We start from the raw sequence: 11,337 nt of genomic DNA, 5'->3' as shown, positions 1-11,337 counted from the left end.
TTGTTTGCGAACAAGTTTAGAATTAACTAAACTATGTTCTAGTGATTACGAGTTTAAACCTTCGAATAAGATAGTTTTATATATATGAATCGAATGATGTTATGAACATCATTACTACCTCAAGTTTAGTAGGTAAACCTACTGGAAGTGACAAGAAATGATCTAGCTTCAAAGGATCTTGGATGGCTTGAAAGTTCTTGAAGTAGGATCATGACACAAAAACAAGTTCAAGTAAGATTTTTACTCGAATTAAGATAGTTTATAGTTATAGAAATTGAATCAAAGTTTGAATATGAATATTACCTTGAATAAGAAAGATAACCTACTGTATATAACAAAGGTTTTTTGATCTTAGATGATTACTTGGAATGGATTAGAAAGCTTGGAAGTAAATTAGTAAACCTGAAGGGATTTTTGAAGTGTTCTTCCTATGATGATTATAGCTTGATTCTTGAAGTGATTTTTGATGAAGATGATGATTAACTACTGGAAAAATACGTTCATAATAGTGTGTGTGTGTTGAGAGAGAATTAGAAAGAGAATTGGAAGTGAAATGGAGTGAATGATGAGTGGTAATTGGTGAGTGGTGAGTGGGGTTAAAAGGAGTTCTAGTTAGTTGACTAGCTCATGGTAGAAGTTAAAATTGATTAGTCATACATGACATAATCAAGAGTGGAATCCCATGCTAGTTCCTATTGGTATATACCCATAGTAAGTACGTTTTGAAGCTGTGTATAATACGGGTAAGAATACGACTAGAATTCTTGATGAAAGAAAAGAATGGGAAAGTAACTGTAACCATTTTCGTTAAGTATGAGTGTTTTGATATATGTCTTGAAGTCTTCCAAAAGTATTTTAATACATCTAAATACACTACATGTATATACATTTTAACTGAGTCGTTAAGTCATCGTTAGTCGTTACATGTAAGTGTTGTTTTGAAACCTTTAAGTTAACGATCTCAATTAATGTTGTTAACCCATTGTTTATTATATCTAATGAGATGTTAAATTATTATATTATCATGATATTATGATATATTAATATATCTTAATATGATATATATACATTTAAATGTCGTTACAACGATAATCGTTACATATATGTCTCGTTTCGAAATCCTTAAGTTAGTAGTCTTGTTTATATGTATATAACTCATTGTTAATATACTTATGGAGATACTTACTTATCATAATCTCATGTTAACCATATGTATATCCATATATATATCGTCATGTCGTTTTTTTACAAGTTTTAACGTTCGTGAATCGCCGGTCAACTTGGGTGGTCAATTGTCTATATGAAACATATTTCAATTAATCAAGTCTTAACAAGTTTGATTGCTTAACATGTTGGAAACATTTAATCATGTAAATATCAATCTCAATTAATATATATAAACATGAAAAAGTTCGGGTCACTACAGTATGTTTGTTAAACAACAAGAATCTGAAAACCAATAACATACGTCAAATCATTTTGCGATTATTTAAAATTAAGTTACTCCATATATAGTATGATAGAAGAATTCAAAATAATCATGATTTTCGCGAGGTTGAACAAGGTATGTTCAATCCCTCTTTTAATGTTAAATAAGTAGTACAATTTATGACAAATAAAATAGTAATTATAATGAAAATTAGAAGATGGTGGTGGGAGAATGAATGTAGTTCATTTATTCTGACCAAGTTAACAATGACAAATTTTTTAGTCGATATCCGTGATCTCACGGGTCATTAAACTAAATGGCTTTATCATTTTCACTTAATACCTAAAACATATTATTAAACTGTTTCGTTTAAAGAAACTCGTGGTTTCACGTGTCATTTCGCTAGTTTTTCAATACATTTATTTGTGACAATTAAATATAAGGGATTATCTAGTTTAGAATATGGAAAAGTTAATTAAAAGAGTGGGACTCACCGGGTAATATACACGAAATATACTGAGTGAAAAAATCATAACCTTTTACTCGTATTTCTTACGCTGAATGCTAGCCCTAAATCACCAATTCCTCCAACCCCTAAAAAATGGAGAATTGCAGTGGCTTCGTTGTGTACTACTGAGTTGTAAACAGTAAGCTCCCTTCTTCATCTTCTGTTTCTCCCGATTAAATTATCAAACTTTTTAAATTTTGATATCGTTAGATTTTACAGCACTTTTATTCAGATACAAATATGTAATCATCATATTATCGATCGATCGATATCATCTACCATTAGAGTTACAATTTAGATAATGTAGTAAAAATGAGTCTACGCTCTTCAGTTATGTTTGTCATGAACCTTATAAATTTTAGGTCGACATTGGTTACCTGTAGATATGAGCAGTGTTGTATAAGTCGGCCGACTTGGCCGACGCGTCGGCCGATGCGTCGTTTTTTTGGGTTCTCCGTCCCGTTTTCCTGAAAACGACTCAAAAGGCGGTCAAAGCTAAAAGTTCGGTCAAAGTCTGTAAAAGACGTTCAAAGTTGGTCAAAAACAGTCAAAATCAGTCAAATTTTCGTCAAGATGTGATATGTTTCTAAAATCAGGGTTCGTTTTCATTTTTTGGGCCGCCTTTTTCTCTGTGTCCTTACTGATTATGTACTCAGTAACATTAATTGAGTTTGAAGTTTGATTGTATTTAAATTCAAGTTCCCATTTAAGAAATTTATGGTACAGAATCAACTATTTTATACATATATAAATATATATTCAAGAAATTATTTATAAAGTCAACGTTGGTCAACGACCGATGCGTCACCGACGCGTCCCCGACTCGGCCGTCGCGTCCTTTTTAGGTCTCGACCGATGCGTCTCCGATTCGCGATTTTTACAACCTTGGATATGAGGAAACAAGCTGCTGTGAACGAATGAATCACTCACTTTTATAAAGAATAGAAATAAATATGAAATTGACTAACCTTTGATCTTTTGTTGTGTGATTAATGTTTCATTTTGTATAAAATGATTTTGCTTTATACATTTAGGATATATGCAGTTGTAAATATGCTACTAGAATTTACTAGTGGATTTTTAGGGCTAACACTGTCTGGTCCCTATAATTTCAAGTTAAAACTTCTTAAAGGATCAGTACTTATCTTTACATATATAATTGGATGGATGGCCTATATTGACTCTAGTGACTTGTAATTTGTAGTAATTACTTATTAAGGAATGTGTGATTATATAAGTGAAATTTACACAAATAATCGCACATGCTCAGAGCCTTCTGTAACATCAATTTGTTAGCCAAGGGTCCATTTTGGTTAGTTTAATGAGTCTCAAGTTTGGAAGGGTATAAAATGAACTCACCCTATGTATAAATATACACTAAAAACTTATTAGGGGTGCAAGTCCCACTTAGGATAGTTGTATGCACGATGTGTATGAGTCTGTTCTCAAATAACTGCGAGTGAGAAGTTCATAGCAACACTTTGTTTCTCTCTTTTTCTTATATATCTTTATCCTGCAACAGTATTTGATGAGATTAAGTATATTATTTTGGTTTTTTCAGTTCACTGATGTACATGAATAATTGAATATAACATCAGGCACCTTGAATTGAAGCGTACACAACAACGTTTGAGTAAATTTCAAACTTTCTGAAAGAATATTGAAGGGTTTAACCGACTATAGAGGTTACACTTGTAAAATTATGGATTAAGAGAACAAGTATGATGGCAGAAGAAGATAGAATAAGCTACTTGCCAGATGAAATTATACATCACACTCTCTCTTTTCTTGACTTGAAGTATGCTATGCAAACTAGTGCATTGTCTAAAAAATGGAAGCTTGTTTGGACTTTATTACCCCAACTTAACTTAGATAGTAACAAGTTTTCCAATGCGTCGCATTTTAATAAATTTGTGAACCATGCTTTATTACATCGCAACAATCTTAGTGAAGTTTCTGTACTGGAACTAAGATGCAGGGGAGCAGCTACGCAAACGCAAACTACTACCACAACAAACCACAACAAAACCCAATACAACATAAGTGGTGTATGGGAAACTACTGTTAGAAATATTGTGCAGTATGCTGGCTTTCATAATGTTAGGCGACTGACTTTAATATGGTCCGGTACAAAACACCAACAATGTCCATGGTTTCTTTTCGGTTGTCGGGCTCTCAAGGATCTCACCCTTGCAATCGAGGATCGTACTCCAAGATGCTACACATCAGAATCAGATTGGGACTACTTTCCAGCTTTGGAGAAGTTGAATTTGAGCAATTTCGAATTAGATGTTGGTAAAAGTAAGCGCATCAAACTTTTTTCGAAGTGTTTGAACTTAAAGGACCTCACCTTACATGGGATGAACATGAATGGATTGGAGGAATTAAATCTTTGTGTCCCACAACTTTCTAATCTTTCAGTCACATTTTGTGAACTTTACCCAAAGGTTTTCAACGTGGTTGCTCCTCAGCTTCAGAATCTGACCGCATCTGTTGACTTTATTGATGTACTTCATTGTCAAGAGGGCTTCGGTTCTCTTGACAAAGTGAATCTCTCATGGCCTGAAAGTTATTATGTATCGGAAAAGAAGACATGTCTTTCTCAACTACTCGGTGTATTCCAGAAACTGTACACTGCCAAATTTCTTATCCTTGATGCGTGCATCATTAAGGTATAAAGTTATGTCATAAGTAAAGTTGTTACACATGTTATTAAGAGCATCTTCAATGTAACAGACTTCTAAATGATTTTTACTATGCCATTTAGTTTTTATAGCAAAAATTTTTCAAAAAAAGCTCTAAATTTAGTGACATAAAGCTTTTCTTCATACAAAAAGTATACTCACAAACCTATAAAAAATAGCTTTACTCTAAAAGCTTAGAAATTTAAAGCTTTTGGAAATAAAAGCTTTCTAAAGCTTTTTATATAGAAAAGAGCTTCACCGGAGATGCTCTAAATTAATTTTTGTTTACATAAAGGTATGCATCAGATGTTTACACCTTCGGTTAAGACGTACAATGACATGGGTGGGTGAATGCATCAATAATTGGCATTTTCTATTAGATCGTCGACGTTGGTCTGTATCACCTGTAACCTTTTAAGATTTTTTTGGATCTAAATTTCTCCGGTAAAAAGAAATTAAATGTCACATGGGGTTATTAATTTAGTTGCACCAAGTTTTTCCACCATTTTGGTGTCTTGTTTGGAGAAGGTCTACACCAAATTTTACACCACTTTGGTCTTTTGGTACATACAATGGAGATGCCTTCAAAGTTTAGTAGTTTAGTTATGTTTTGAATATAACTGTTTTTTAAAGAATGAAATACAATATAAATGCATTTAGAGTTTAGTGTATACGATAAAATATTGCTCCAAATTTTGGTCTTTTGGTGCAAGTCGCCAAGCGTAACCTGTCTACATCATTTTGCATTTTTTCCTTTTGTGCATGTATGAACATAGTGCTGAAAGTTTTCTTTTCTTTTTTTGTATTTGTATGTACCAAGGTTCTTTCATCATGCATGGATCAATTGTTGCTTGCACCTTGTCCTTTCAATAACTTAAAGTGTTTGAAGATGAATACGATGTTCGAGACAAGAAATGGCCGTAGAGAAACAACACACGAACATGTAGTTGTACCTGTTGAACTGAAAAACTACTTTCTTGACAAGTCTCCAACTGCCACTTTCATTACAGATTATCCTCAGGTTGAGAGAACAAGTATTGTGACAGAAGAAGATAGAATAAGCTACTTACCAGATGAAATTATACATCACATTCTCTCTTTTCTTGACTTGAAATATGCTATGCAAACTAGTTCATTGTCAAAAAAATGGAAGCTTGTTTGGACTTTATTACCTCAACTAAACTTAGATAGTTACGAGTTTCCCGATATGCATAGTTTTAATAAATTTGCAAATCATGCTTTATTACATCGCAACCATCATAGAGAAGTTTCTGTATTGGAGCTAAGATGCCGGGGAGTAGCTAATCAATTAACTGGCAGAAGTATTGTGAACTATGCTTGCTCGCATAACGTCAGGCGACTGACTTTAGTATGGTCCGGTACAAAACATGTTGAATTCCCACAGTTTCTTTTCAATTGCCGGTCTCTCGTGGATCTCACCCTTGCAGTTGAGTGTTATCGTAACTTGAGTCTTGCAAGATGCAACATATCAGAATCAGGTTGGGACTTTCCATCTTTGGAAAAGTTGAATTTGAGCAATTTCGACTTAGATGGTGGTAAAAATAAACAAATCAACCTTTTTTCCAAGTGTACGAACCTAAAGGACCTCACCTTATGCCGGATCAGCATGAACGGCTTGGAAGAATTAAATATTTGTGCCCCACAACTTTCTAGTCTTTCAGTCACATTTGGTTACAGTTACGGTCACCCAAAAGTTCTGAACGTGGTTGCTCATGAGCTTCAGTATCTGACCGCATCTGTTGACTCTATTGTTGTACTCTACTGCCGTGATTCTTTGCCTAAGTCTACTACACGGGGCTTTAATTCTCTTAAAAAAGTGAATCTCTCATGGCCTCAGATGAATTATCTATCGGAAAAGAAGAAATGTGCTTCCAAACTACTCGGTGTATTCCAGAAACTCCACACCGCCAAATTTCTTATCCTAGATCCGTACGTCATTAAGGTATACAAATATGCCATTAGTAATTTCTTATATGTGTTACTAAGAGCATCTCCTATCTAAAAATCTTTTTAAAGCTTTTTTACAATGCCATTTAGTTTTTATAAACACAAACCTTTTCTTCATACAAAGTATACCCACAAACCATGAAAATGCTTTACTCCGTGTAGTGAATAGTATTACACAAAATTTGGTGTAACATTGGGTATTAAGTATTGTTGCACTAAATTTTTTCACCATTTTTGTGTCTTGGTTGGAAAAGGTCTACACCAAATATTACACCATTTTGATGTTTTGGTGCATACAATGGATATGCCTTTAAAGTATAGTAGTTTAATTATGTTTGGAATAAAGATGAGGACAACAATTTTACTTTAAACTGGTCTATTACATGATATAGAAGTTTATCATCCAAAGGATGAATTATTGGCAAGTCGCCAAGCGTAACCTATCTAATATATAATGTTACTCCTTGATGCCGATGTGTAACGAAATAAAAATGTTTTGTTGTAGTAGTTATGTTGCAAACTATCCTTTTGTACACATATGGTCACAGTGTTGAAAGTTTGTGTTTCTTTTTGTATATAATATATGTACCAAGGCTCTTTCATCATGTGTGGATCAATTGTTGGTTGAACCTTGTCCATTCAATAACTTAAAGTGTTTGAAGATGAATACCTTTCTGGAGATAAGATATGAGGACAGCCCAACAAGACGAGAACATATAGTTGTACCCGTTCAACTGAAAAACTACTTTATTGACAAGTCTCCAGATGCCACTTTCATTATAGATTATCCTCAGGTGAATACAATTGTTCATATTTAACTCCCCGTGAAAAATTAAACGTTGAAAAACACCTTGAACATATGTTCAGCTCCCACTAGTTGGAATCTATTTTTGTTTATTATGTATAGCAATCTATTTTGTTTGCAGAACATACATGATGACGCAATGTTGGAAGCAGAAACAAAAGTACCAAATACTATAAGTGAGAACAGAATGTTACAGACAAAAATACAGACGCAAGATCAAGTTACTGCAATGCAAAAGGAGATGTTTGATGCTGAAATAGAAATAGAAATAGAAATGCAAGATAAAGTAATTGCAAATTGATTACTTTTAATCTCCTTTTTTATTTTATTTATTTTTTAACTTTTATTACACAGCTACTAGTGGGAACAATTCTATTACTTGTTCACATTTAGCAATGTGAAGTTGAATTGTTTACTCACTTTTAGCAAGAATAAACTATCTATATGTACTTATTATTTCTTATACACATTTAGCATTTCAGTGGCGATTCTAGGATGAAATGCCAATGGGTCCTAAATTTTTTTTCTAAGGCTAATTATATTTGAAGGGTACTTTAGTGGTTATTTACCTCTAAAAAAACACAAATTTTAAAAATGTATGGGGTCCTATACTTAAATTTAGTGGTGTCCTGTACAATTTGAAGTATACATCGTATAAAAATTTTTTCCACTAGTGGGGTCATAGGACCCCACTCCCTTCAAGGTAGAGTCGCCTCTGCAGCATTTTGAAGTTGTTTCGTTTACTTACTTATAGTAAGTCTATACAATCTATATGCACTTATTAATGTAACATCAATTTTTTTTGTAATGGATTTTTTTTCCCGTTGTAGGTACCGCATAAGAGGTCTAGCCAACAGGTACATGATGATGATGATGCAACGGCTAAAAAGATGGCCAAGTTGGATTTAGAAAAACAACAACCAGCAGCTGATACTATAATAATAACCCAAGAGAATGAAATGTTGGATGCAAACATACAGATGCAAGATCAAGCTATTACTAATCAAGAGGCTATGTTTGAGGTGAATTTACAGATAGATGAAGCTATTGCAAAGCAAAAGGCAATGTTCGAGTCGAAAATACAGATCCAAGATGAAGTTAATACTAAGCAAGAGTCGAATATAAAGGTGCTAGAGCAAGCTATTACAAAGCAAAAGGCAATGTTTGAGGCTCGTATACAGATGCTAGATCAAGTTATCATAAAGCAGAATGCTAAAATACAGATGCAAGATGAAGTTATTACCGGGCGGAAGGCATTGTTTGAGGATGAAAGACAGATGCAAGATCAAGTTATCAAAAAGCATAAGGAAATGTTTGAGGCTAAAATACAGATGCAAGATCAAGTTATCACAAAACAGAAAGTGATGTTTGAGGCTAAAATAGAGATGCTAGATCAAGTATCTATCAATCAGAAGGCCAAAATACAGTTGCAAGATAATGTGATTGCAGAGCAGAAGGCAAAGATACAAATGCTAGAGGTAGCAAATTTGGATCAAGAGAAATTGATGTCATATGTCATTAAGTCCAAAATAGCAGAACTGAAAGTACAAGTTGAGAGTGGGAATCCAGATTATGAATTGATTCGCTCAATTGGGCCTGAGATCAAATCAGTTATGGAATTGATACCCGAGAGCTTAAGGGCAGTCATGGATGCACAGTTTTCTTTTGAGTATGGACAGTTGAAGAGTTTGTTCCTTACCCAAATTGATGCGAGCCAATGGGCAAAGATTGAAACCGAGCTGGGGTTAATTAATGGTTTGTGAGATTTACCTTAGTGTTGCTGAAATTTCTGGAGCACCGTTACTCTATTTCATCTTATGGCATGACTAAATTACGCTTATATTATGTTTGTGAAACTCAAAGTAGTGTTGGTTGGCGAAATGAAAGCTTATTTGACATTTCCTTTATATATCAATGTTTTTTTTTTTTCCTTTCCTTCTAGCCTGAAAAGTCTTTTTCCCCCAACACTTTAAAGACGGAACTGCATGCCTAAAATGGGCACAAATTGTTTACTTTTTCTTTGACAATGAAACTTAGGCTTTGTTCCCAAGTTGAAACTTGAAGGGAAATGAAATGAAGGGAAAGGGAAATTTAAAGAAATGGTGTTCCTAAGTTTTTTTTTTTTTGAGAGAGAGGAGAAATGATTTGGAAGTGTTTTTTAGTCTAATTTCTCTTCTACCTCTTCCTTTCAATTTGGGCTGATCCACTTTCCCTCCCTTTCATTTCATTCACTTTCCTTCAATTAAATACTCTGGAACACAGCCTTAGGTTCACTTTGGTTTGGTTGACAGAATCTCATGGGATTGGGATTCTAATGAAATTGGAATTGAATTTCATTGTATGGTGTGTTTAGTTCACAAAATTCAAAGGTATTAGATTCCATTGGAATCTTAACACTTCACCATTTAAAGAAATTGTCATTCCTTTAAAAGTGTGATGGAATAACTCAAATGATATGATTTGGGTGATAGTTGACGGATTGTCTATGAATGTGCGTTTTATTACAATAACTCAAATGATTTATCTAAGTGAATTGATTCAGATGTATCTAATTGAAATCTCGTTGTCCATTGTGTGTGATAAAGATTTGTCTTTTGATGACTCTTCGAAGGATTTATGATAAAATTTAGAAACCCTAGTGAATTTGTGTTTGGCGGTTCTTCTTTAAGCTATTGACCTTGCTAGAGTACTAGACGAATCGACTACACTGTCGGGCTGAAAGGTCTCACGACTTTGATTAAACCGATTTTAATAATTTTAGTGAACATATAACTTAGTTGGGTTTAAACTTGATTTTGAAAGCAATGACTATGATGAGAGTTAAAAAAAAAAAAAAAAAACTTAATTGTTTAAGAACAGCCAGATTTCGAGAACAGAATCTTCTTAATGATGGTAGATTTGTAACACCCTAATTATTAGCCTACGTGAAATAGGTAACTTTGTATGATATTTAGTATCTAATTTACATGTTATATACAAATTATGGTTAATTGATAGAAATAAATTAAAAAAATTAAATATAATTATGTGTGAATAATTTATTAAATGGTGAAATGAATTCGTTTTGTAACGATGGTCACGTAAAATATATGTTTGATCGAATTGGATTTTGTTAGGAGTGTCTAACGAAAGATATGGTGTTTTAGATAACAGTTAAAATATATATCATAATTAATATAATTAATGATTTTTTAATATAAATAAGTATGCATATGCATGCCTATATGTGGTATATGTATATGTATAGTTCCCATTAGTTTTTAGTGCTTTTAGTTATTTAACTTCAATATAGTTTATTTATAAAGGTTGAATTCAAAATTTAATTAAATAAATATGCATGTGGGATATATGGATTAACTAGCAAGTTCCACATAGATATATAAACAACTATGAAATACGTTTGAATTTATCTCCAAAGATGAGTAAGAATGACTAAGGTGCTTGTTATTACTTCCATGATAAGTTTTAACAAGAACGAAGCCACGTAAAACTAATTGACGACACGTACATACCAACTTGCATAGAACACTCGAGTGTTTTAGTGAATAGACTGCTTGTTCGCTTACTTCCGGCTACTATCTATATACGGATTCATTCGTCTACTCATTGTTAGGAAATATGGATTGCTCAATAGAATAATGTAATCGGACTCAAACTAGAATCGTGAAATACTTTCTCAATAAAGTATTTCGCCCCTATTGATCTTGGGTTGCACGAAATCAATGTTAGGATAAGACTAGTTCAACATTCTTTTCTAGACCAAGAAAAGTTGTTCTTGCAAAAATATAATGCAGAGAATGTTTGTTAGTATGTTAAAGTGTAAGAGAAGGAAAAATCTGGAACCTTTCTTCAAATGAAGAAGCATTCTATTTATAGTTGACAAAAAGGTGTGAATGAAGAGTCACAACTTTTCATATGTAACCATAATGAAATGATACATCTC

General features: G+C 33.2%; 1 protein-coding gene across 2 annotated transcripts; it reads left to right on the top strand.

Moving 5' to 3' along the window:
* Positions 1-2,000: 2,000 nt before the first annotated feature.
* Positions 2,001-9,275, top strand: LOC139893236 (uncharacterized). 2 transcript variants are annotated; one of them, XM_071876391.1, is made up of 6 exons: positions 2,001-2,076; positions 3,536-4,609; positions 5,442-6,584; positions 7,183-7,383; positions 7,516-7,680; positions 8,225-9,275. In XM_071876391.1, the coding sequence occupies exons 2-6, from the start codon at positions 3,659-3,661 to the stop codon at positions 9,155-9,157; spliced, it is 3,393 nt and encodes a 1,130-aa protein (XP_071732492.1). In that variant the 5' UTR covers positions 2,001-2,076; positions 3,536-3,658; the 3' UTR covers positions 9,158-9,275. The 2 variants fall into 2 exon arrangements, with proteins under 2 accessions (XP_071732492.1, XP_071732493.1); XM_071876392.1 differs by having other exon boundaries at positions 2,028-2,076; positions 3,499-4,609.
* Positions 9,276-11,337: the final 2,062 nt, after the last annotated feature.

The sequence above is a fragment of the Rutidosis leptorrhynchoides genome, chromosome 2 (genome assembly GCF_046630445.1).
Source record: "Rutidosis leptorrhynchoides isolate AG116_Rl617_1_P2 chromosome 2, CSIRO_AGI_Rlap_v1, whole genome shotgun sequence".
Classification (NCBI taxonomy): domain Eukaryota; kingdom Viridiplantae; phylum Streptophyta; class Magnoliopsida; order Asterales; family Asteraceae; genus Rutidosis; species Rutidosis leptorrhynchoides.
Note: the sequence above shows the minus strand (reverse complement) of the source record. Positions and strands in the feature narration are given on the sequence as shown.

Coding starts and splice junctions, on each gene's coding strand:
- LOC139893236 (XM_071876391.1), top strand. CDS start 3,659: ATGATGGCAGAAGAAGATAGAATAAGCTACTTGCCAGATGAAATTATA. Junction 4,610..5,441: donor TTGATGCGTGCATCATTAAG/GTATAAAGTTAT, acceptor GTATGTACCAAG/GTTCTTTCATCATGCATGGA. Junction 7,384..7,515: donor TCATTATAGATTATCCTCAG/GTGAATACAATT, acceptor TTTTGTTTGCAG/AACATACATGATGACGCAAT.